Source organism: Citrus sinensis, chromosome 3 (assembly GCF_022201045.2).
Source record: "Citrus sinensis cultivar Valencia sweet orange chromosome 3, DVS_A1.0, whole genome shotgun sequence".
NCBI lineage: Eukaryota > Viridiplantae > Streptophyta > Magnoliopsida > Sapindales > Rutaceae > Citrus > Citrus sinensis.
The window spans coordinates 9,071,288-9,097,737 of record NC_068558.1 but is presented as its reverse complement, the minus strand read 5'-3'; the positions used below and the strand labels follow the sequence as shown (position 1 = coordinate 9,097,737).

At 34.8% G+C, this 26,450-nt stretch overlaps 4 protein-coding genes across 5 annotated transcripts; 1 reads left to right on the top strand and 3 right to left on the bottom strand.

Moving 5' to 3' along the window:
- Positions 1–5,486: 5,486 nt before the first annotated feature.
- Positions 5,487–9,569, bottom strand: LOC107174830 (zinc finger BED domain-containing protein DAYSLEEPER). The gene is made up of 5 exons (XM_015526026.3): positions 8,934–9,569; positions 8,719–8,791; positions 7,934–8,161; positions 6,826–7,703; positions 5,487–6,704 (listed from the first exon to the last, which is right to left on the bottom strand). Exons 1-5 carry the CDS (start codon positions 8,943–8,945, stop codon positions 5,790–5,792), a joined length of 2,106 nt encoding a protein of 701 aa, XP_015381512.2. The 5' UTR covers positions 8,946–9,569; the 3' UTR covers positions 5,487–5,789.
- Positions 9,570–16,469: 6,900 nt separating this feature from the next.
- LOC102620062 (uncharacterized) lies at positions 16,470–18,741 on the bottom strand. Of its 2 annotated transcripts, none has more exons than XM_025093901.2 (4): positions 18,299–18,741; positions 18,022–18,143; positions 17,182–17,352; positions 16,470–16,893 (listed from the first exon to the last, which is right to left on the bottom strand). In XM_025093901.2, the coding sequence occupies exons 1-4, from the start codon at positions 18,518–18,520 to the stop codon at positions 16,809–16,811; spliced, it is 600 nt and encodes a 199-aa protein (XP_024949669.2). In that variant the 5' UTR covers positions 18,521–18,741; the 3' UTR covers positions 16,470–16,808. The 2 variants fall into 2 exon arrangements, with proteins under 2 accessions (XP_024949669.2, XP_006494253.2); XM_006494190.4 differs by having other exon boundaries at positions 16,470–16,870; positions 18,299–18,738.
- Positions 18,742–21,223: 2,482 nt separating this feature from the next.
- LOC102620340 (single-stranded DNA-binding protein, mitochondrial) lies at positions 21,224–24,502 on the bottom strand. The gene is made up of 4 exons (XM_006494191.4): positions 24,083–24,502; positions 23,726–23,952; positions 22,941–23,041; positions 21,224–21,556 (listed from the first exon to the last, which is right to left on the bottom strand). The coding sequence occupies exons 1-4, from the start codon at positions 24,332–24,334 to the stop codon at positions 21,477–21,479; spliced, it is 660 nt and encodes a 219-aa protein (XP_006494254.2). The 5' UTR covers positions 24,335–24,502; the 3' UTR covers positions 21,224–21,476.
- Positions 24,503–24,838: 336 nt separating this feature from the next.
- Positions 24,839–26,441, top strand: LOC102621093 (peptidyl-prolyl cis-trans isomerase CYP26-2, chloroplastic). The gene is made up of 2 exons (XM_006494194.4): positions 24,839–25,933; positions 26,245–26,441. Exons 1-2 carry the CDS (start codon positions 25,068–25,070, stop codon positions 26,345–26,347), a joined length of 969 nt encoding a protein of 322 aa, XP_006494257.2. The 5' UTR covers positions 24,839–25,067; the 3' UTR covers positions 26,348–26,441.
- The last annotated feature ends 9 nt before the right edge of the window (positions 26,442–26,450 follow it).

The following is a 26,450-nucleotide window of genomic DNA, read 5'->3' as shown; positions in this document are numbered from 1 at the left end:
AATAATGCAAATTCCAAAAGGCTTTATTATAAATGTGAGAGGCCGACCTGCGATTACTTTAAGTAGTAAGAACCATCTAGCTTTGAGTACAAGGTAATTGCAAGAGGGTTGGGTAAATTGCAAGATGAAGAAGAGAACCAAACTTTCCATCACGAAAATAAAAAGCTCAGAACAATGACCACCAAGCTTGTTGCAAAATCAAACAAGATGAAGAGTTTGTTGTATACCATCATCATAATGCAGCTACTAATGTACATTTATCATCTTGGGCAGAAAATAAATAAATAAGATTACTATAAGGCTTAAATAATAGAGTTAAATAAGTAAAGTACGAACATAAGTAATGAAAATGATGTATTTCATTATCAAAAGTTATAGTTCATTACATTGATAGTGCTGCCATTCCTATATATATGTATGTTGCAATGAATATTTCACAAAAAATCAAGTGAATGTCTGCACATTTCTATTGCTGCTCCTCCTACCTTTGTCCAAAATATGAATTGCAACACACTAAAAAATTTAGGCTAAATTTCCTGTTTTCCAACTATCATATTCATTCACTGTCATAATATACTATTATAGATACGAAGTTATACAAAATGACCAACATCATTTTTTGGTGATGAATATGTAATTAATGAATTAATGATGTTGCTCTATGCCTTTACCTGCAACATACTCTACAATAAAACCCAACAACAATATTTTACAAACAATTTAACACAATTAAGGAAATCTAATACATCATTGTCTTTGTTGTAGGAGGGGTTGATCGTGAAGTGCCTCTTGCACTAGCTATTTCTTCTGTAATTTGAATTCCTTTTGCAGGTGGAATTCTTAAGGACCTATGTAGGGGTGAGCATCGGATCGAATTCGGATAAATCCGATCCGATCTGATCCTATCCTAATTTGTTTGGATCGGATTTGGATTTACTTTCAAATCCGATCGGATTATAATTTCTACAATCCGATCGGATTATAATTTCTACAATCCGATCGGATTTGATTCGGATCGAATTGGATTCGGGTCAATCCGAATAATCTGATTGTATTGCACTATACTAAAAAAAAAAACTAAAGATGAAAAATCAAAACCCAATTCCCAAATCCCAATTTCCAAATGACAAAACCACACACCACCGCCACGCGCCCTTGATGAGCCAATCCACGACCACAAACCACACCACACCCATGGGCCGCAACCTAACAAGGCAACCCAAGACCATGTCGCCGACGACACAAACCGAACGAATTCGACACAAACCCAGCCGCCAAGACGTCCTCCAGACCAAATCAGATTCGACACAAACCCAACTAGATCAAATTCGGCATAAACCCAGCTGTCGTGACATCATCCAAACCCATGACGAGCAGCTGATAGTGACAGAAACCTTGCATTGTTCATGGTAATCCACTAATCTGACAGCCCCCGATGATTTGCTTTTGAAACTTTGAATTTTTTACTTGTTTATATGATTTGTCTTGATCATTCGCAAATATGATTTGGTTGCTTAGAAGTTAGAATATACCTACATGTATTTTATCAATACCGTTAATGTGTTTTCTTTTTTATTTTAAATCTCGTACGGTGTTCATTAATTACATATTTCATTATTTTTTTTGTGAGAATTATAAAAAGGTCCCAAACTCGAATTAATCTGAATCTAAAATATAATATGAACTTGAAATATAATCCAAAATTCGTACTCATTTGAATCCGATCCGAATTCAAAATTATCAGAAATATTCATCCGATCCGAATTAATTCAGATCAGATTGGATCGGATTAAGGTTCAGATTGAATTCGGATGGATCTTTTTTCAATCCGAATCCAAAATTGCCCACCCCTAGACCTATGTGGAGAAACCTAGAAACTTCTACCTTATGTGTACAATTGGTAGAGAAGTCTAGATCTTGGGCCTTAGTATGTGATTTGCTAAGAGCACTATAGATGGCTTATTGTGTTGGCGGTCCATTTCTAAGCGCAACCCACTTCTAAGTACCCTGCCTTTTGTGCTAAGTGCATCTCGCTTCTAAGCGTACTCCACGTCGAGGCAGAGTTTTGCTAAGCGACCCCATATGCGCAGAATTAACCTCCGATTGCGGGAGATTTAGGCTGCCCGTGACAATCTTCCCCCACCTATGCTCGCGGCATCCTCGTCGCGATCTCGTCCTTACTCCTTTGGACTTGTTTCGTGATTTGTCGTTGGTCTTCTTCGCGTTCCCATGTGGCTTTGCGTTTGGAAAGGTTCCGTCACTTGTGTCGCGTGCGGTCGTTTCTTTCTCTCGCTTGGTATTGCGGCGTCCCCTCTTGTGCTTCTGCAACTCCTCACGCTTGGGAGGCTTTGCGTGTTGCTCTACCACTTGTCTCGGTGGAAACTTTGGAGGCATAGCGTCCTTGTCTTTGTCGTGGACGGCCCGTGCTTGTTGTAGGACTTGGATTGGAGGGTTTTAGGAATCCTCTCCCTTGTCGTGTTGCCGGATGGAGATTAAGGAGTCGGGATTCTTCTTGAATCCTCGTCTGCATCGCATGACCGAGAGCGCATTTTCCGTGGACTGTGCACGCTCGACCGGTACTACGCATGCCTTACTCCTAACGAAAATGCTAAAAGAGTTCGTGGCTGGAAGTGGGAAGGCATGGGCCTTGTCAAAGAACTCCATGCCAAGGATCACCGCGTAGTCATCCATCGGCACTATCGAGAAGTCGAGTTTCCTATTCCATATCCCAAGCGTAACGTGTATGCCTCGTGTGCTTCCCGCAAATGACTTGACAGGTGAGTTTATCGCCTTGATGGCGCCTCTATGTTGCGTTGCCTTGAGGTCTAGATGCTTGGCCTCATCTTCCGAAATGAAGTTGTGCGTCGCTCCGGTGTCGAGCAAGGCACGCACGGCTTGTCCATTGATAGACGCACTCACGTACATGAGTGCTTTCTTTGTAGGTGCTGGCGAGTGGCCCTTGAGTGCGCCGAGGCATTGGAGGGTACCCATGCTGTGTTGGGGTTCCTTCATCGACGGTGTGGAGTTACCCTTGAGCTGAGCCACGAGGGCATTAAGAGACTTTTTCTCCGGGCCATCGCGTACCCAATAAGGGCCATTACAAACGAAGCATGGGCTTCAAGGCTTGGGCAGCTTCTCGGATTTACCTTGCCCGCTCTTGCTGCTTATGGGCTTTTTCTTGCCCTACTCCTTGCGATGCGGTCGTTGGCCCTCTCCCTCACCTATAACGTGAGTAGGCCTCTTGTCTTTGAGTGAGGTAGAGTAATCGGCAAGTGATTTTGCAACGGCAATGGCGTCATCGAGAGTTTGTACGTCACGCCTATCTAGTTCCGCCTTGGCCCAATCCTTGAGGGCATCTTCGAAGTAGAAGAGAGAGTCCTTATCGAACATGGTGGATATCTCAAGCATAATGGTAGTGAAATCATTGATGTAATCGCGGATGCTACCCGTTTGTTTGAACCGACGTAGGCGCGCTCGAGCTTCCTTCTCAGCGTTGCTAGGGGCAAAGTGCTTGCGGAGTTCGTGTTGGAACTCGGCCCATGTGTTGACGGGCCAATTTACAGATTCTATCTACTTCGGGCATGTATTCTTCAAATTAAATCATTAGTGGAAGGAAAAATTAAAAAACAAAGACATTTGGAAAATATATATATGTATAAAACACGTACCACATCCAGCCTCCTTAAGTATTGATACCGGCTCTTTGATGTCAACTATGAAATTTCTCCAATCTAAATTTATATAAAAGGGTAGAAATCTGTACAAAAACTATATGCATCGTATCAACCTTTTGTTGCATAAATATCCAGTACATGGCTAAGGTTTTCTCACAAACACACTATTATTGTCTAGTTTTTATAGTTTTTTTTTTTTTATATAATCAAATTCTTGACATTTAATATTTGTGAACTTCTAGCCTTCTAACTCACCTTATGATGTTCTAACAGTCATTAAGCAAAATGTTTCAACCTTCAAGATCAATGTAAATACATGTTACAGTAAACCCTTAATTCCATTGTTGTAGCAAACGAATAACAAACTTTACTTTTCTTGTTATGCAATTTTGCTATGGAAAACATATTTGCTTAGATTTGATAACTTGCATTGCTTGTAGAAGTTTAAAGTTGTTTTGAGCTTCTTCTTCCCTTGAATAGTTGATGTTGGGATTTGTTTTTAAGTGTTTTAATCAACTTTCACTGTTGAGGGGGGAAGTTTAGGATTGGTGACCACATTAAGCTATGCATACCCACATTTTCATAGCGAAACATGTGTACATGGAACGAGACATGAGCATAACATTTAATTACGTTTTCCAGTTAATCACCTCTGGCTTACGGTTTGCTATTAAAATAAGTTTATTTCCATTGATTGTCTAGTCGGATTCGTTATATATAGTGGTAAAGTGGGCTTTCCAGATTTATCATATTTCAAAGGTCTACAATCAAGCAACAGATTTTGAGCTGTTCATTCTTTTATATACATGAAAGTTTTTCCATCCTCCTTTACTTGTAATATTTTGAATTTTTTGACAATATGATTTTCTAGTTTTATTTAAAAAAAATTTTACATTTTCAAGTAATACTTTTAGATTTTGATGTAGTGCTTTTACTTGTCATTATCTATAATAAAGTCTCACAAGCTACAAAAATTTAAAAAAAAATGATGATCCAATGAAATATAGAGGTAATTGAAAACGATAGATGGTAAAGAGAAGTTGAAATTCACCAACAACAAGGCAAATAGTTCATAATAATACTAAAATTAATTAGAATATATATATTCTCATACAACCGGCACTACTTGGCTAAAGGTCAAGCCGCAATTGGAAATTTGGAATATTGATGTAACTAAAAGTGTTTTCTTTACTGCACTAGTAATTTATGCGAGAGCATAAATTAGTTTTCATGGCAAAAAAATCTAGGATCTAGACAAAACTTTTCATCTCTACATGTCTTTCATAGTTTGAATAGATCAGAATATTTAAATCTTATTTATTATATAATGCTTAATTTTTTTATTTTATTTTCTTTTTTAAATGAGAACATTTGAAAACTAGTATTTTATTTTACGTAGGCACTAAAGTTTTACAAGTCAAAACAGTTTGATAAGATCTAAACGGATTTGTTTGATATTTTAAAATGGGAGCCGGCTAAGTTACGTTAAACGTAACTTACGCCAGGCACAGCAACAGTGACAAGTCCCATCACTAGCACTGTTGCTGTATCTGGCGTAAGTTACGTTTAACGTAACTTAGCCAAAGCCTTTAAAATGGTATTGTATCAAATTATAAGTTCAAAATTCTAAAAGAATAGTTAAAAGAAATATTTATTAGCAACATAGAAAGTTTTAGATCTTTGTATAAATATTAAATAAATAAATTATATTCGAGAAACTAAATTTAAACCGCTCATTAACACTTCATACTTTGATAAGAGAGAATTTTTAAAAATGAAAACGACCCAAAAAATCCTCAAGAGAGCCAAAAATTACGGACAAAAGATTACCCTGAGATGATCTTTATAATATTACTCTCTCTCTCAATCTGATAACACTAGTTAATAATTACAGTCTCCTTCCCTGGTTAACATTATCATAATCCTCAACTGTACAGTAATACATAATTTTCACTTCGTACATACAACAACGACCAATAGAATTTGAACTTCCACAGTTCCACTTTCTAGCGGATGCTAAATTACAAACAGATTACTAAGGACATGGCATAAATTAGAGGCACCAGCTATTTTACATCTTCTGTTACTCAATTCTTCAAAGTTGGGTCTCCATTGTCATTTTTGTTTCTTGTCGGAACTGGTAACATTATTATCAGCTACCGAAGCTGCTGCCAATTCCATCAACCTCTCGTAATCTATCTCAGTAGATCTATACTTGAACTTGATTCCATCCTGTGCCCATGACTTTATGCAAAGGATAGCTTGCGTGCTATCATGTGGCATGGAAAAGCGTAGTTTATCAATTTCATCGCCTTTACTGCAAAATAGTTCTTCGGGAGCCACTGAAGTTGCCTGTACTGCCAGGAAATCTCGAGCCATCACTGATAGCCGAGGGTATCGGGTGCTGTTCACCTTCCACCACTCCAGAACATCTGTTGGCATTGGAGCTGGAGGCTCTGAGAGATATTGAGTGAGCTCGTCCGTAGCACTGACTATGCTGCCTCTTCGTTTCTTTCGGGCGATTTCCTCTGCAAAAGAAACACTCCCTCCATCTTCGATCTCATGAGCACCATATCCACTTGTAACGGATGGGAAATGGCCGGTAGAATAATTTCTCATAAAATGGGCTCTTGCTTCTTCTAGGTGATTTTCTGAGTTGAGGTTCTCAGGAATAAGCTCGCATTTGATCCGGGGATCAAGAATGGCTGTCATGTAGGTAAATATGTTGCAAACTTGGCTGCTGTAACTCCTGGCCTTTTTGGCCATGTCTTCAGCTGCACTCTTTAGCCACTCAGGGGTATGACGGGATTCTCTGCACACAGTAATCATCTCAGAAATGTGATCCATGAAGAAGAGAATCAGCCCAATTGTGGGCATTTTGGTCGTGCACATGTTATTAGTGGTCTTATAGAAGGGTTCTAAGTATCCGTGCACAATACTGACTGCAGTCTTCTCTGCGGCGGTTAGTATCATCCGGTCACCTAATTTTTCTCCATTCTTCCTGACAACAGCTTCCATGGTCTTACCAGCCTGCAATCTCAAGCCATCATTAGCCACTAAATAGCATCTACGGAGCACAATACAAGAGATGTAGAGTATTGAGTTATTTTCTTGTACCTTATACAAGAGCCTTACAGGAAAGAACAAGTACCTTGTGCACTATATCAAGCATTTGGTAACTGCCACTCCATCGTGCTGAAGTGTCGAGGGGAAATTTCCAACTGCCTTCTCTATAGGCCATTGAAAATTGAATAAAATCCTCCGAAAAGTCTGTACATTCATTTAACTGAAGTGCAAACTCCCGGACTCTAGAGATTACAGGTTTCGTGGTTCTTAATCCATCATCTATGATCAAGCTCAGGGTACGAGCAGCACAGGGGATATAGCAGAAGGGTCCCACTTTCTGACCATCGAACTTCTCTTTTAAAGTATGGCATGCATGGATAGCATTCTGACTATTATCATGTGTACAAGACAGAACTTTATTTTCAATATTGTAATTCTCAAGAACCTTTTCTAGGGAGTGATAGGTCTCTGAATCTCCACAAGGGTAAGGTATGTGACATATATCAAGAAGCACCTTCCGAAAGGACCAGCTTTCATCAATCCATTGACATGTGACACTCATATAAAAGAAACTCTCATAGGAAGTCCAGAAATCAAGAATGATTGAGAGTTTAGAAGAAACTTGTTCTAATGATAACCTTACATCTTCCTGCATGCTCCTGAAAACTTCACGAAACACTGCTTTGTACTTGTCACCCGGCCAAAGTTGTATTGATGGATTTAGAAATCTAAAGGAGTTCATCAACCACTTCTCCTCCAATGTTGAAGGAGGGAGAGAAGCTAGAATGAGCCACCTGATCAGCAACCAGTTTAGATGATCATAATCCACCTGGTGTGCTTTAGCCTGCGGCTGAGATTTCTTAACTATGACTGTAGTTTGTGGTGCTGTGGCAGTACTGGTGGCAGCATCCCCTGATTTATCATATCCTGGATGCCGATTAGCCAGATGTCTACCCAAATTACCTTAAACAAAAAGGAAGAGTATTAGACGCAAGAGCATTGCATACGGGTTTTGATATTCTAAAAATGCTCAGGCCTCCCATAAGCTTGCCAAATAGCAAAACAGATTCATCTAGCATTTAACAGGGTAAAGGAGAAATAGTAGTGACATCTCAATTGCAAATGCTCATATATAACTATAAATAGACAGTTAGATATTCATGGTCTAACTGAAGCAAGTGGACGAAACATACCAGTGGCGGTTGCAATGGAATAGCTTTGACCACAAAACTTGCATCTTCGACTTTTCCCATCCGGAGCCGTCTCAAAAAACTTAAGGTAAACTGAAGTCATTGTCTTCTTTCTTGGCTTAGCTGAAGGAGCAGCATTTCCTTTTTCTGAAGAACCCAATCCAATATCTATTGGATCAATGCTTGGAATTAGTGTCATATCCATCATGTGTTTGGGCTCCACTTCTACTCCTACAATCAACAAGAGAAAAGGAATTTGTAGATTCTTAGTTAAGGCATGATTCATTTCTCCACCACATCTTTTAAAAAATAAAAAAGGGAAAAAAAAAAAGCAAACTGCATTGAACACTTCAGATTACTACACAATATTAAACAAGTCAACAATGCCAGCCTAAGCCAACCGTTAAAGTTCTATGGATCCTTTCATCAATCCCTTAACACCCGCATTATGTCCTGCCTACATCTCCTATTGTCGAAATGTTGTTCTGGATTAAATTACATGGTCCAATAAAGTTACTATCTTCAACCACACTAGCAGTACAAAATATTACGTAAGATGACACAAACAAACAGCTTTTAGGAGAACCTTACGCTCGAACAACATAGGTTAAGTTGGTTAACAGCTGCTCTGTTAACATAATTTTTAAAAGCACTGACAGTGAAAAGCGTTTCGTAAACACTCAATTGTACTTGAAAGCTAAGTAATTCCATTATACTGTAAGCAGTCTGTGAATTAAAAGCAGCAACACCTCAATTTTTCCAATCAAATTTAAATGAACTATTTGTACCTTTGTAAGTTTTGTAAGCAGTGTTTACGCTCCAATCCATCGAGCCTCCAGCTTTTCCAGTCACTATTCCTGCCTGTAAATCCAATCCAGCTTTCAAAATACAGATTTATTTTTTTTAACAAGAAAAACAAAAAAAAATATGGAAATTACTTTTTAGACAATCAGTTACTTATTAGACAATCAAAAGACTTTACAAGAATCACTCTGTTACTTACCGCGAAATTCATGAAACCGCCGCCGCCGATCGTTTTACCCTGTTGCGTTCTTCAGTAAGACAGCTCAACAACTTTTTTTTTTCCCTTACAAAAGAGAAATCATTTCATAATTTGATTTTTTTAAGCTATTTTCCAGCAAAAAGGAAGTGACAGTCACTGATCGTAAATCCGATCGCTGACTCCACCTTCGTAACTCCAGACATCAGACTTCAGAACCGAACAAGCAAAGGAAACGACGACGTAGCTCTGCTGATGGAGTGAGAAAGAAAGAGAGAGAAAGAAGAAGTTTGTTTGTTAAAATTAGACAGAGAAATGGAGGGAGAATGAAGAGAGAAAGAGGGAAAGATCGGCGCTGGATCTAAGCCGGATCTGAGCCGAGCTAGCGAAAAGACTGAAGAACCAGAGAGCAAAACAAGAAAAAGATCAGCCGGATCTGAAACTATACATGTTTCAACGGCTTTATTTTATTTTTTTATTTTTATTAATTTTCTGGCTCGGCTGTGTGAGTCAACTCAAATAGTCAAATGATTGGAACGGGGAATCCGACTAGACTCAGTAGCTGGGGGGCAGTAGACTCGGGTCTTTTAAGAGACAGGAGAGTGAGCGAACAACAATAATAATAAGTGAGCCAGCTTGCTCTTTGTTGAAACAAGTAAATAAATAAAAGTGGTGGGGTGTGGGCTGCTGCAGCCACGACGCTGGGCTGGTTCCTGGTGGCGGCTAAGTTTTGCAACAGTTAGTTTCTAGCTGCTGTTTGTTTTCTTTGTCGAGCCCAAGGTTCCCGCTAGCTTCCGTTTTGGCTCCGACTTGAATTCGCTCGCTCGGGCGCTCCCTCCTTTCACCTTGATTTCAAATGAAACGTTCCAATTTTTATAACACAATTTTTGCAGTCCCTTAGTTTTGTAAGAAAGATAGAAACTGAACAATGTTTGGGAGTCCCAACTTTTAAGTTGTAACTCAAGTAAAAATATGATGTGTCACTTACCTATTGGATAATAAATGTAAAATTATTTATTATTATATTTTATGATTCAATTGATAAATAACAAAATCAATTCAAATTCAAATATTAAGATTTTTAGTGTCGCACAAAACAAATAATAGTAAGATAAAATAAATAAATAAATACGGTATTTATTCATTTGATAGTGGAATGAATTAATTACTATCAAGCGAATAAAGTCTCGTTTAGAACCTACAATTTAAGAGATGTCTCCTAAATTAAGTGTCACCTTAATGTATGTTGAACTACAAATATATAGTAATTTAGAAGTGTAGGATTCTTTTCTTTCTTTATATAAATTACCTTAAATTTTTATTTTGAAATGATTCGTTAGTAGCGAGCTATTAATATGAGAAAGGGTTCGAGTCTCTTTGTGTACAATTCAAATATCTAGAAGTATAATTTATTTTGAGTTTAGATATCCAAATTATACTATCACGAAATTGATTTATCTAGATAGGATCTCTAATAACGTGCACATGTTATTAGTGTTAAACAATGAAGAAAGAAAAAGAGAAATATTTATTTTTAATTTGGCAGCGCTTGACTTACATTTACTGTAAGTAACATTCCGAGAAAATGAATCGTTGGATTCCTCATTTTGTAGATCCAACAGCTATGATGAAAGTTAACGCAAAATTAGGTTCAGGTACTGGCTGTAAATTCATTTTTAAAAACAAAAGAATGGCAACCTGCTAAAACGGTTGTTGAAAAAACTAACCTAAGGGGTTAGTCGGTAATGATAATTTTAGAGGGAAATGATGAGTGACGAGCGGTCGTCTAAATATTCCAGAAAATTCAAGACAGAAAGTACAGTAAATAAGTTTTGAAAGAGGGAAAGCAATAGAAGCAGCAAACGAGATAACCAAATTCCTATTTCATTTTTTCAGATCACAAATTGGGGAAACCAAAAAAATTGCAGCACCACTTGTCAAAAAAAAAAAAAATTGCAGCACCATAAAATCGAAGGTAGAGGCGCTGGAATATCACAGAAAATGCTAAAATTTGAAGCATCATCTTGTTAAGTTGTCTTCACCATATATTTTCCCTCACATCATTCCTTGTTATGGGTGGGTCGTTATTATTGGAACACGGTGATTTGGAAAAATCTCAAAATTGATCCTGATAAAAGCATGGCAGCAAAATGAGCATGGGTTACGTGTGTAAGCGAAGCTTAGTGAAGGGCGCATATCAAGGGTTAGGAATGAAAGGATGAAAGTAGGAAATTTGTTAGTTTATTTTAGTGGAAAGGTAAAATGTTAAGCAGATGGAAAGAAATGACAGAGCAAATTGAACCGGCTATAATGAGAAACGCCTGGGATCGACTTTACCATTGATCCATTTTGCAATTGGTTTCCAACTGATTTCAATAAGTTTTTATTACTGTCCCAAATTGACACGTGTTGCGCTTACATCAGTTAATTGGTCGTGTCAGTTATGTTTCTTACATAAATTGTAACATAAGCTTACTCTTTTAATTTATATATGTGAGAAACCTAATACTGGATTCCGTACACCTCTATAAATAATAAAGAAAGAAAAAGAGAAATATTTGTTTTAAATTTATATATGTGAGGAACCTAACTTGTACAATTTTTTTGAATTTCAAAGATACAGAGCACGGTTGGTTTAACTCGCATTCTTCTCATTCCTTAGGCAGTAACTAACTAAAAAGAAGATTGTGACAATTTCTTAATACTATAACACCGTAATTAATAAAAAAAAATTACAACCAAAACATAGTATTAAAGGCAATGTGTCTGTCTGGTGATGAAATTAGACAATTCCTTGAGTCTCTTAAGTTCTGAAAGGTTAGCTTGGAGGGCTGAACCAAAGCATCTACAGCATGCAAGCACAACAAAGCCGACAAAATTCCGACACAAGTTGCAGTGTAAACGAGCAATTCAAGGATCTCCCTAAGTTACTGTTTTCATAACTTACAGCCTATGACTTGACTACTTAACCAATAAAAGTGCGCCACATGCACATAACAGAAATAAAATGTAACTGGCTTAAACGATAAAATGCTTGCAGACGGGTGACTTAAAAAAATCAACCCAAAAGATTACCGGTCTTTTATTATCATTAATTTGGCTCTAGTTATCTTACCATGTAAGGAATATGATTCTTTCACAGTCATTTAATAAAAATTCAACGATTGTAAAATAATATAATTTTATTATCTTATATTTTCACGATCGTTAAATTTTCATCAAATGATTGTAAAAAAAATCATATTTTTTATATTATCGTACAAGATAACAAGCTTCATATTATTATCATTATTTTAGGTTCGGCTATGGTGGTACTGTGTCATCGTTACATTCAGTCGTTAGATCTATTTAGATGAATGAATTTATTGGGATTCAACAACTGAGTGCAACAATAATATGATACCATTGTTGCACTATAATTTTCTCTCATTATGCCACCATTGCATCCAGTTGTTAGATTCACTTAGATGAATGAATCTTTTAAAATTTAACGATTAGGTGCAATGATGACACGGTACTTCTATTGCACTATAATTTTCTCCTATTATTCTAATCTTCATGTGAGCTCTTTTTTATGGATTGGACTTGTGACAGTGGGGTGGATGATGATTTCAGCAACTTTAAAAAATTAATTAATTAATTAACCATTTTAGTTCTTGCATGCTCAAAACATCAAATATTTTAAGATAAAATTTCAAACACCAAAACAACACAACAAATCAGGTGATCAGCAAGTAGAGTAATTACCGAATTTTTTTATCCCAATTTCATGATGTAAGTTTTTTCAAAAAAAAAATAAAATTCACGATGCATGCGATTAAATAATAGGGAGCTTGCTATCGTACGTTGTCTGTTACGTAGCCACCCAATGGTGGAAGGACATACAAGCACAGGAGAGAGAAATTACGAACCAAATGCACCCTTTGTGAAGCTGACTAAAGTGCAGCTGTGCTGTTAGGTACAGCGTCTGTACCTTGGCCATCTCCAAATAATAGTGTATATTATGTGCAATTATAAGTACCACTTTTATTACGAGATTGACCCCTAACACTTATTATTTTATATTACATAAAACACTAAAATAGGTATTAATTAGAATTAATTATTAAATAAAATTTTATTACCAGTTAAGGACTTAAGAGTAATATGTTAAAAGGTGATGAATGTTATACAACTTATGCTTATCAGCACGACAACACTTGTCTAATGTACTAGATAATGTTCACGCAATTGTTATTAATAGTATTATAATAGTAGGGGGTAAATTTAATATATTTTCACTATTGATATCATTTTCTATTAAATAAAAGTGTTTCATTAATCTCAACTGATTACATTGTTGATAGCATGTATTACACGACATACATCATAGTTTTCATAAGGTGCATTTGGTAGGTTACATTGCATTTAGAGTATTGTTTTTATGGTAACCCATATTTGAATGTAGTTTCTGATTGCATTGCATTTATTAAAAAAATGTAGCTAATACAATAAAATACATATAAATAAGCTCTTGCAAGCAGGGGCGGATGCAGTGCCAGTGCAGGACCATTGGGGGCTCAAGGCCCCACTAAAAAAAAAATCTTTTTTTTGTTTAAAAGAAAATTTAAAATTTAAAATAACCCCTGTAAAAATTATTAGATAATCTCATTCTTTAAAATTTAAACTATTATTTTAATAATTATAAAGTAATAATTTTACTTAAAAAAATAAAGCCCACAGCCCAAAATATTTATAATCCCAAAACTGAACGGTGAGTGCCAAACTTGTAATTAGGGATTGTCTTGAAGAAAAGAGGAAGTTGCAGGCATCAGTTCTGTTCTTTATTCTCATAATCGTAATGAGAATAAGCATGTTCTTTTCGGTTTTTTTTTTCAAATTAAGTTAAGAATTTCGTATTTTATTTTTTGTTCACATGTCAACACATCTCTATATAAATTGTAATTGTTCAAGTGACTAATTATAGTCTTTACAATTTCTTTTTTTAGTGATTTTGCTTATAACTATTAGTAAATTAATTTTTTCAATTGTAATTAATTTATTTTTACATAAGTACTCATATATATAATTTTGAGCAATGAAATTTATGAAGAATGAACTTCGGAATTAGATAGGAGATAAATGGATGAATGATAATTTGATTGTTTGTGTAGAAAAAGATGGATTTAATAGTATTGATAATGAGTCTATTGCACAATGTTTTCAGAATATGAAATCGCGTAGAGAACAATTGTAAGTGGGTTACCAAAAATTTTATATATTTAAGTTTCAATTTTTACATTTTGCTATTATTTAATTTAGCCCTCGGTAAATTATTTTTCTAAATCCGCCACTACTTGCAAGGTTCAGTTTAGGTTTTATTGCATTAAAATACTATTCACATTTTAAATATAATTATTTAATTTTTTATTATTTAATAAATTATAAAGTTGTTAAATTTATATTTATATTTAAACAAATATAATAATTTAAATAATAATATAAGATAGTAATAAACCAAAATATCTAATAAACAAATAATAATACATTATTTTATTTTCATTACATAGAATCGTTTTATTATCGTTATAATAAGTAAAAATTAAATTTATAAATTTTATTTAATCATTAATTATTTAAAAACACACTAAATTTAAAAAAAATTAAATTAAACAATTATATTCAACATTAGTATCCTATATTATAATAACTAATAAATAGAAATAAATGATATTACAATATAATATGATTAATATAAAACATAATATTGCAATATTTTATTATTTAATAATAGTTTATTATTAAATCATTTTTATTACAAAAATTAATATATAAAAATAAATATTTTAACTTAATTTCAAAAATTATTAATAAACCCCTAAAATCTTAATGAATTTAAAATAATATTAATTTAATTTTAACATTAATATAAATAATACTATTTTATATAATAGAGTTTATATTACACCAAAGAGGGATATACCTTAATATAACACAGTATAATGCAATATAACTAAAATAATATGGTACAAAACAATGTGCCAAACGCATCCATAATGCTTACAATTCAATATATCTTAATGCTAATTGTAAGTGTCTCATATTATAACTGTTTTTTTGAATGATTAAATGCAATAACCAAAAATCTAGCAGTGTTTTATTTGTCCCAATTCAATTATATTGATTTTGGATTATCAGTTATATTATTTTTTGATTTGTAAATTTACTAGCAATTTCAATTGAATATGTGGCTATACTTCAAATTTTATCACTTACGTGTAAACGATTCACAATATTACATATTCTTTTAATGAAACTAAATTCAATATGGTTAAAAAAAAATAGATACTACATTTCAATAATGATTTTAATTCTATTTGTTGCTATCAAAAGTATTAATACACTCCGAAGAATTGAATTAAAAAAATTATAGTTAGGTGCTATTTGTTTTTTAGTTTGAAATCTGAATTTAACTTTTTTTTAGATAATTATTTATTTTAAGTTGTTTATTTTTTTTTAACTTATCACTTATTGTTAGACAATTTTATCTGAATAGAAAAAGTTCACTTTTATCTAAAGTTTGAAGTCTAAATGAAAAATTTTAATTTCAAGTCTCAAAAATACCCTTAGCAATTTATGTATTTTCAATATTATATATAAACCTAATTTTTTTGTATTATTCTTGAAGTTATTTTTTAATTACTTAAAATTTTTATTGATATGATAACACATTAACTAAACTGAAATATTGAACAAATCAAATTATATCTATTGTGATGAATCAAAAACAAAACAATAGTGTTGACTTTATAATAAAAGTTGATGTTATAATTACATCTTTTATTACAAAATTAAATTAAGATCAACTATGATAGAATTTGTTTTTAATGCTACCAAACTAATCAACTTGTGAAGAACAAATATATGCACCACTCAAAAGAATATTTATGTCAAACAACTAGATTACTATCTTATTCTATTAAAAAGATTTTAATTTATTTTACTTTAATTAAATTCTATAACTCTACAATCCCTAGAGGCCTAAACCAGCACTTTTCATTTTTTAATTTTTCTCCCTTTTCAAAAACCCTGGAGCATTTCCTCTTAAATTTATAATTTTTACCCTCCACAAATAGTCTTCAAACCATTTGTTCAGGTTGCCCATCATTCTAAACAAACCAATTCAGCCAGTTTCCATTCGTTACTACTTTTGGACAAATTAAACATCATCCATTGGATAAGATTTTAACAGATTGAGTGGTTGAGATCTTTTAGACTGTAATTTACGTTTGACCTAACTTAGTGATTGCTTGTGCTTTTAAAGAAATTAAAAAAAAGAAAAAAGATAAAGATAAAGAGATAAACCCTAACAAAAACAACATTAAAATGGTTCCAATTTACCGTGTTCACAATTAAGTAAATTGAGCTCGGTTTATGGCTGTTTTTGTTAACATTTTATCTAAAAAATTTTGTCGGAATATCAGATCAGTACCTTCTGAAGAAATTGCTTAAGGATTGGTAGGTATTGAAGCCCAAACTTGGCTGCATATAGCAAGAAGAGAAGAAAAAGATGAATGCTTTGTTATTCTCACTGTGAATGCTGTGTTATTCTCACTATGTGTACAAACTACAATGTCGTAATCAAATCTTCCACAAATCAGAAATTTGTAAGCAATGTCAATTCCACTGTGCTTTTGTATATCTAAGTGTGTGATGTGAGGCAAGTTAAAGAGAGAGAGGAAGGGGGTAAAAAAGGCAGACACCAGACTGTGCCTAAACAGCCAAAACTATCTAAATGATCTGTCTGGACGATTAACAGGCCTTTGATATATAAATTAGCTCACAAGTGGGCCTCCCTTCGAGAACTGCCCTTTCTTCTTGATTTCCTTGATCTCCATATTATCGCAGATGGGTTTGGGCAGATTCGATATGGAATTTTTGGTGGAGGAATATCAGGGACTCTGCAATCCATTCATGATAGTATCTGCATTAGTTAATACATGGCCAACGATATGATAATGCACTTGACACAATGTTACAAAATTTATGAGCAACATAGGTATCTCAGCTATTAATAATTATTGCTTTGTATGACTTGTTAGATAGGATACAAACATTGTGTGTAATCATCACTTGAAAACACTTGATTCTTGCAACAAAAGGCATTTGGGTTGATGCAGAAAAATAGTTTGTAATTTGTTCATCATTAGGAAACTTTATCAGGGGAGCAGGTAAATAATGATGGGTAAGAAATTGAAATGAGGAATCTCACTCTAATCTATCAATCTCAATCTGCGAAAGCGAAAAGTCCAGGTTAGATGATCTGTCAGGTGTTGTTGCTGCACTGGTTTGGGTCCTCAGCTGGGGTGATGCTGCAGGTTGTTTGATAGCAAGTACTCTGCAATTGAAGCTGCTTGATATATCGTTATGCGACATGGCCAACCTGCACAATTATGAAAACAAACACTGTTTTGAGTTCTGTCTAGTGTCTACTTCTATAAATATAATTTCTCTCCTTGGTTACAGCACAAAGTTCACATGAACCAATGTCGTTTCATTTCTGCATAATTCATATGGATAAGATTTTGGTCCCTGAAGCTTGCAGTAAATGATTGCAGCTCATATACCCATATTAATTTAGTACAATTGGACGTCTTGTGGCAACCATTTTCTAAAGGGTCTTGTTGTTTGATGACGTTTGAGTGGATTAACAATGAAACTAGTGGTTTTCAATCACATTAGGGCACGTTTGGTCAAGGGCCCCCCATTTGCTACTGCTATTAACAAAATAAAACTTTCTTCTCCAGTTTGTTAAGATTGATTCAGCCACCAAACCAATATCTACTATTGACCAATTTCTTAACCAAAGGTCCAAAAACCCATAAAACATTTTGGCTCCTTCACTTCACCATCGTGGCTGCAACAATGGATTTTCAATTTCAAGACAATGCTTGAAAGACAGAAACTCAGCCCAATGACCTACAAGACAGTTGATTCGCTAATTGAACTTTCCAGAGAAGCTCACTTTATCTCCCTTTTAACCCACTAAAAAGCATCATCACAATCATCACACAAATCATAAAAGTAGAGTTTTAAATATGTACAAACTCACTTGTGAAGAAAGCTGCGATCATGGAGACCAACAACAAGAGCAGAAGCACCAATCTCCCTCACAAGAGCCGCAATCCTGGCACCCTCTTGATCCCCTTCCGTGACTATTATCTCAACATTTGTCTGTAACATTACAATTTTCTCATCTATATCAACAACATAAGATCCATCGACGACATAACATCCATCAGTCTCATACAAGACGCATTCCCACAAACAACAAAATTTTGCTAAGATTAAACAGTAGCTCTACGTACGGTTACAGAACTAAAACTTACATTAAAGAAATCGTTGCATATGTCTTTGAAAGAAAGAGCCAACTGATACCCTTTCAGGCGAAGCAGCCTCAGTTTCTTCCTGTTTCTTGAATTCAACGAAGGGAATACATGAAGAAGAGTGACGACATCACCGAAACGAAGAAGATTCTGAAGTGCCCACAAAAGTGCTGCTCTTGCCGCGTCAACATCTTCTACAATCACCACTATTTTCTTCACATCCATTGGTTTTTGATGTTCTAACTTAATTTGGCGAAATGGGTTTGCTGGAGACAGCTCATAATATATTTCTACTCATTGAGTTTTTTGAGTTGTGTTTTGTCTTTGTTTTTGTCAAGTCTTGATAATAAATTTGGCATAAGAGTTATGAGCTAGCTGGTTTCTGTACTCAGAAATCTGGATTGGGCTGGTCGAGTTTTTAAATGGCATGAATTCGCGACAGCTGAGTTTGATCATTATTAATTAAGAGCCTAATGTGATTGTTGGGGAATTATATTGTACAGCTGTGCATACGTAACATGTCAAAATCAGGAGCGTTCAAATGGTGGGCAGAAATCCTTACAAATAGTATCAGATAAATTAGAATGCGAATTGGCATTTTGATCATACGGTGTGTAATTATCATATCATATCGAATAAACAAAAAATTCAAATAAATTTGGGATGGTAAAATTTTATGATGACCAAAACATGTCACTTTTATCCATAATAAATACTAGCACGTCCCCTTCACATTCATGAGAAATATTGCAATTATTAACAAATATACGACGTCGTAATTTGTATCTCATCATTATACCGGCGGTCAACTTTAAGGCCTTAATACCACTCGATGATTGCCAAGTGTCATGGCCCTGATCGATTCGAAACCATTTGATCAGATAAACGAGCTGGGCATGCATAGAGCGCGTCATCAGCTGACAATGCAACGAACCCACGTGTACGGTCATTAGCTTACTGATTAAAAATACTGATACGAATCAGTGGCTGTCTTGTCGTTTTATTTTTCTTTTATCTCGGTGGATGACGAGTGATGACGACAGAGAGAGAGAGAGAGAGAGAGCGCGCGCGCGAAGTGGTTGCGTTGTGCTCGACGTCGGTTATTTCTGTTCCATTTGGTTGTGTCGTTTGTAAGGCCTTCGTTCTAGTGCTGTAACAGTCCACTTGCATCAGTGACGTACACGTCAGCAAAAGGCCACAACGGTTGGGCCCCGGTGACTTGAACGGCCTTGATTTATTTAATATGTCCATCAAATTGGACCACCCTATACGTACCATGAGATTTCTTCTTCCTTTTTTTTTTTTTTTTAATTAACAGGAGAACATTTACAAATTAGAAGGAATTTTTATGGATTTATTTGATTAAAAAAATAAAGAATTGGTTGGGAGTATCTTATTAAGGATGCGTAAAAAATGATACACTATTAAGAGAAAAAAAAAAAGGAAAGCGAACTTTTTTTTAAATAAATAGATGCCATCAAGATTGAGATAAATACATATTATTTAGATAAATTATTAAATTAAACAATTTTGTAAGGTAATTATTTTTTTTTTGGGGTCATATTATCAATTTTGAAATGGTCATTACCTATGCAATAAACGTTTAAATTGAGATGTATGCAGTATACTGCAGCAACAAAACGTGCAAACTTTCAGCAAAAGTATGCTTTAACTAAAAAAGTCTTAAACGTTGTTATCAGTTATCACCGCCACTTCAGTATATTACAATTCAGCTCTATTTTTATTTCATATATGTACTGATGTATAGATTGCATACGGGTGCTGTTATTTCCACTCTAAAAAATTTACTTTAAACAATATGATTTTAATAAAAAAAAATTTATTACAAATATAGCTATAGTATAAATTACTATTAAGGATATTTTACCATAAGTCAATATTATATAATTATTTTGAAAACTCATGTAAGACATTCATTATTTAATGTATAATTCTTATTTCTTAAACCATAAAACTTTTATTTTTAATATATTAATTAATATTTAGATGAGTAACGAGAAAATCAATATTTAAAAAAAAAAACTGACTAGATAATAAATGCGATTCGTTTGTCTCAAAAATAAAATTAAAAAAACTCACTTTATGTGAATTTTTTTTTTTTTGGTATTACGTATATAATACTTTCTGTTAAGGTGCATTGCAAGTTATTTTTGGTGGAAAATCTAATATTGAACATAAATAAGTAAAAATTTAATAATTAAAATTATGCTAAATAATCTATTCACAACTTGACTTGATTATATTATCGTAAGTGTCAAATCGCTTAAAATTATGTGTATTAAATGATCTTATTGGTCTTTTTAAGTAAATAAAATTATTAATTTAAATAATTTAAGTAAGATTTTTTTTAAGAATTTAAAAGAGTATACAAAATAAAACTTAATTTTTTAAAAATTAATATGATTACACGCAACAACATAATATTTAAAATAATTTTTACAGTGTAAATAACCCACCCATTACACGCTGAGCGGTGGCAACTGGCACGATTAATGTTTTTTCCAAAATGTACGAAAGAAAAAAAATGAACATACGCTAGATGTATAGTGGGAACGATGCAGTGATTTTTGACCGACATTATTCAATGACACATGATGTACAAATTTGAACTCCGATGATACTCCATGGCTACATATTATTCACAATTATAGTCCAGCAATTCGGACCATTCATTCAATCTTCTCCTCTTTTCAATTTTCATCACAATAGTATATCCACCTCAATTTCAAAGAACACATGTGAAGTGTTCTTTTTGAAGTTCATGAAATTCACTAACTCACCCACCTTTTCAATTTGTTACTCGTCATATACATCACAATATATCACACTATTTATTTTCAAAATTTTCCCCAATTAAAGCACCTTATAATGATGATATGATGAATTAGCAATGAGCCAATAACCCCATTGAAGAAACCAGCAATTTTTCATTTTTCTTTGCGGCATTAGAAACGTCACCGTCGATAATAAAGATTGATACCGAGAGCTTTTCTGGCTTAAAAGGATTGGGCCGATTGGCTCAAAGTTTTTCACACTAGGCCCAATTCTGCATCCATCACGACTAACTGGGAAGAATAGTGAAAAATATAATTACACAAGTGAACCGAAATTCGAGTCAATGTTTAATGAATTCCGGTTGTTCCCATTTCAGGCTATGCTTTCAGAAATAGCCCGCACCTCTAACCTCTGACGGAGATGGTGGCTGCGCATCACCACCTTTTCCCAAAAACACAAGACGACCTGCCACATCCACATTGGAAAAGCTTGTTAAAGATGATGGGAGGAGGTCAGCAAAATGAAAAACACAGTTCTCTATCCATGAGTAAACTTTTGTCACCATAAACTAAGTGCGAAAGCTTCTTAGCCATCTAAAACTTCCATGATAACAGAGTACAAAATTCCAAGGTGGCGCAGCTAATCTCAAGAAAAAAATCCAGACAGAAATAATATGCCAGTTAGCCATCTCACCCAGCTGATGTTGGATTACAAAATTGACAGCCCGAACATTTTTGGTTGTTATATTTTGACAATAATTACTGTTGTCTTCAGCAGAAAATTTTTCTTGCATCATTTTCAAAGCATTCGGACCACAGGAAAAGGGACGTTTACACAAAGCAAAGATGTGTTTGTTTAAAATCAATATCACCTTATATGATGAGATACATGGAGGAAAGACAAAAAACACTTGATCTCGGTAAGTGCCTAATTAGTAATTGTTAAGGTCTTCAAGCAAGTTGCCTAGCAAAGAATAATATGACTTCCTTTTTTTTTTTTAAGAAGAATAATATGACAGTTAAATTAACTTATAAAAGTTTAGTCTTTAACTGTTCATAAAAATTAATGTCATTTTAACTTCCACTTGTTTGATTGTTTTGTCAAATGGCTGGGTCCAAAACAACCATATTCCTCACCCTTCCTTACTCACAATTCGCTTATATTTTGCACTTATGATCCTTAATATTTGAGTATTCCTTACATGTCTTCAATATAATACTGACACTCCTTAATTGAAATTATTCTAACTATAGCCACTATACACCTCTGTCTTCCTGCTTTCATTAATAACCAGTGTTCCCAAAATATATTATATCTCATGAGGAGATATATATTTCTTCTAAGTTAGTGTCATCCCCGAGATGAGAGAATAGCCACATAGTTTGTAATACATGTTCTGCTTGGTGGAGGAAAAAAAAAAATTGCAAAACTAGTCTCATGGAAATGGGGGAAAAAATGCTAATCATGTCAGCATAGGTAAGGTAAAAGAATAATATCCGACTAGATGATACAAGAAAGCAGCATAGAAAAGATACTTTTCAAAATGTTGAATGCAGGTTGCACATAGTTTGAAACAAGTAATGGAGGTTAAAGTAGCTACTGAATTGTCACAATGACAAATTTGAAATGATTTTTTCAAGTAGAGCCGTGCTTCTAAAGTGGGATGTCTTTTTTAAATAACTAAAAAAAAAAAAAATTAAAGATAACTCTTAAGTAATATGCTACAAAAATAGAATTCTATAAGTTTGAGGTCAGATTTTATTGATGCAGTTTATGTAAAAAGAAGAAGAAAAGTAATTTTCATTTTTTGGGTGCCAAGTAACACACTAGAAGAAAATGAGGTAAGTACCATTACGACGAATAGCAATCTCTCTTATACGCCGGACAAGGCCAGTTATTGGATCATTGAAAACTTTTTGCTCCAAATTTCCTTCAACATAAATAGTTGACCTATAGCAAATAAAAGAATTTCAATGTCATAATGGAGATCAGGAAGTAATAACCTGCAACTGAAATCAGACACAATCAGAAATACAAATTCAGAAGAACCAGCAATGTTTAAAACAGAAACAAACAAAAGAATGACAAAAACACTAGCAATAATAGTTAAACAATACAAATGGTGAAATGTTCCACATCACTGAAGTTGAAACAACAAACAATTCATTTTTTTCCCAGAGACTTATAGGTTACCAATCATCTCAGATCATCATCTAGTTAACAACAACATTTGGTATATAAGCTACAAATACTGGCATTAAGTTTACCCCACCACGAGAGTCCATGAGAGCCAGAGTTTCACTTGTAACCCAGTTAAGCCAGTATAAGTTTCAAATTTTGAATTATGGTATGGTTAATGATTCTTGATTGAATGCTTAATATGAGTTCCCATGCCAATGAGCACGCAAATTTAGACTTTCATCATGCTCTGATGCTCATGAATAATTTGTATCAATCTTATATTATTTACTAATTAAATAAAGTACTATAAAAAAGGCTCATAATGAAACCGAGATGAAATGTGGTTCTACAAAAAGGCAATCATTTACACCATGAATAAGCATGCATCCATGTGGCGTCATATATTGAAACATTCTTGATAAAAAATAAAATAAAATAAAATAAAAGGCTTACCCAGGAACAAGATGCTTCATAACAACCCCACCCAACCTCTCGGGGTAAACCGAAACTCTATGCCACTGAACAGCACACCGATTTGCATACTCGGTCGGATTTTCATTCTCCAATGGCCTCCTATTGTTACGAATTCCACCTGTCCCCAACGAGAACAGCGTTACAGTCCTCCCACTCTTCAGCTTCTTCTGCACCGGACTCTGGCCCACCTGTCCTACCAATATTGCCTAAAAAAATAAAAATAAATAAAAAAGAAAAAACAAACTAACACCCATCAAATGTCAGACAAATTTGTCCACCGTGTACAATAAAAATGCCAACAAAATGTTTAATTTAAATGGGGGGGCGAAGTTTTACCTTGAAAATGCCAGGATCGAGACCGTTTTCGAGGGGCCGATCAAAACTCTCTCGTTGCTGACCCGAGTTCTGAGTTGAAGATGAGTCAGGGAGTGGGTCGGCGTCGGAGTGGATAGCAGACTCGTCCAGGTCGGAGTCCACGCGAGATGAGGAGGAGAAGATGTTGGAGGTGAAAAAGGGCTTTGGAGACTCAGAGAATTTAGGGTTTAAGAGAAGAGAGCGATAGAATCTTCTTGTGAGAGCTGCCATCATCTTCAATTTCTTTTCTGGGTTGATTGATTAGTTTCAATGCCTTTGTGTTTGTGATTTTTGGTTTTCGTGGTGGGTTTTGGCTTAAACCCTAGTGGTGGCAAAATGTTTCTTTCTTCACTTTTCGTGGTTTAGTAACACGCGGCAAAAACACAATTTCTTTTAGTATTTATTTAATGATTTATAGAATAAATATTGAACTTTTTTTTTCTTTTTTGACAGAGAATATTAGACTACTAATTGCTAAACCATGAGCATGTAACATGTTAATAATCAAACTTGTAGCAAAATTATAATAGGATCACGATCTAAAAAGTTTTAATTTGATACCGGAATTAGACCAAAGTATACTCTAGTTTCCATTTTCGAATTAGTCCATTACATTCTGGCCTCATGCATTTTTGTTCATGAAAATTCTTGAGTGAAGTTCATGAAATTATGGACCAAGATTCTCTTTTTTTTTTTTTTTTCTTATAGTTGTGGTCCGCATAGGATTTGAGACCTTGAATCTAAGTTGGGAGTAGGCTTGGCCCACTATGAACACTTCAGATTGCTGATGTGCATTCAGTGCCATAAAATCATAAAATCATGCCTTTCCAAGCATATCTGGATGGATTTGGCCTTGTATCTTATCCTAAAAAATCCCTTACTCAAATGAGAAACAGATTTTAGGCTCACCAAAAAACACAGCCTTGAGAACGAAGGCACCAACCCAGAAAATAATTTGTTCTTAGAAATGTTACAAAGCCAAAAAATCTTGAATTCTTCCCCACAAATCCTTCCCCCAACTCCATCACCAAAAATTCATCCACTAGTACAGAACTTTCCCACGTCTCGATCTCTTCCCAGCCTCAAACAAACCTGCAATTTATCACGCCGAGAGCTCACATTATGCGGCAACTCTTCATTGCTTCTTCTTTGGGGCAGCCTGGTTCTAGAACCGTTCAATCTGTCCAGGGCGCGAGCCGATGAATTGCCTAACGCCGATAAAAATGAGCAAGAACAGAACTGTGCCAACAAAGATCCTACAAAGCGAGTTTTTCTTGACATATCGATTGATGGAAAATCTGCTGGTCGCATTGTCATCGGGTTATATGGAGACAGTGCTCCAGCTGGAGCTGCTAGGTTTAGTAGTCTTGTTAGCGGAACAGCTGGGATTAGCTACAGAAGAAAAGAGTTCATCAAAATCATGCCAAACTATGTGCAGCATGGTGGAGTTCGATCGTATGGTGTGGATGCTGAGCTAGCACGGAGATCAGGAAGCAATTTGGAAACTGAGAGACTCATGGAAGAGTGGAAGGCAAACAATGAAAGGTGTCCTGGGACTAAGAACTTGGCTGGAACTGTCGGTATTATCGTGAGAGATCCTTCCAAGCCACCTCCAAAGATCAAGTTGGTTGCCCGGCAAGGCAAGCTGGAGATTGATCAAGAGGAGGTGGGTAAGGACCCGAACGGAACAGAGTTTGTGATTGTAACAAAGGACTCTCCGGAGCTTGATGCCTCGTCTCTGGTCGTTGGAAGAGTCCTGGAAGGAATGGAGGTTGCAGAGAAGATTGGAGAAGTGAAGACTGTGCAGGAAAATACTGGTTCTCCGTATTTCAGGTTAGTTTTTTTTTTTCAGAAAATCTCAAGTGTTTCCTTGGATGTTTCTCATTCTTTCTCGGAGATCTAGTCTGGTTGTCAAAATTTTAACCTCAAAGCAAAAGCATGTTCTAATTTATAAGAGAAACCGAAGCTAAAACATGATCTAATTTATAAGAGGAAACAATGGGATAATTCATCTTTGCAAAGCTCAAAGCTAAAGGTTGCTCAGTGTCTGCCTTTTCAAAATAGCTTTTTCCTTTGTTCTAACTTGGCTGCTCATGATCTTTTATATAATCACGAAGAAAATAACCATATTATTTGGTGATCAGAGTGGCGAAACTAATAGGAGACAAAAGGGCTGTTGTGGCGGAACGAGGATTCAACCGCCCCTATTCAAAGGTGCTAGTCACAAATTGTGGCTTAATGGAATAGCAACAGTTTGAAACTCTTTTCTTGTTCCTTCAATTTTGTGTAATGAGAGAACAATTTCATGCGAGTAACATAAATTTAATTGCCATTCTCAAAAGAAAGAAAA

Coding starts and splice junctions, on each gene's coding strand:
- LOC107174830 (XM_015526026.3), bottom strand. Junction 7,704..7,933: donor TTCCATTGCAACCGCCACTG/GTATGTTTCGTC, acceptor TTTTTGTTTAAG/GTAATTTGGGTAGACATCTG. Junction 6,705..6,825: donor TGCTTGATATAGTGCACAAG/GTACTTGTTCTT, acceptor TTGAGATTGCAG/GCTGGTAAGACCATGGAAGC.
- LOC102620062 (XM_006494190.4), bottom strand. CDS start 18,520: ATGGATGTGAAGAAAATAGTGGTGATTGTAGAAGATGTTGACGCGGCA. Junction 18,144..18,298: donor TATGCAACGATTTCTTTAAT/GTAAGTTTTAGT, acceptor GTAATGTTACAG/ACAAATGTTGAGATAATAGT. Junction 16,871..17,181: donor ATTGAGATTGATAGATTAGA/GTGAGATTCCTC, acceptor AATGGATTGCAG/AGTCCCTGATATTCCTCCAC.
- LOC102620340 (XM_006494191.4), bottom strand. CDS start 24,334: ATGATGGCAGCTCTCACAAGAAGATTCTATCGCTCTCTTCTCTTAAAC. Junction 23,042..23,725: donor ATGAAGCATCTTGTTCCTGG/GTAAGCCTTTTA, acceptor TATTTGCTATAG/GTCAACTATTTATGTTGAAG. Junction 21,557..22,940: donor GATTGCTATTCGTCGTAATG/GTACTTACCTCA, acceptor TGGATGTGGCAG/GTCGTCTTGTGTTTTTGGGA.
- LOC102621093 (XM_006494194.4), top strand. CDS start 25,068: ATGTTACAAAGCCAAAAAATCTTGAATTCTTCCCCACAAATCCTTCCC. Junction 25,934..26,244: donor ACTGGTTCTCCGTATTTCAG/GTTAGTTTTTTT, acceptor TTTGGTGATCAG/AGTGGCGAAACTAATAGGAG.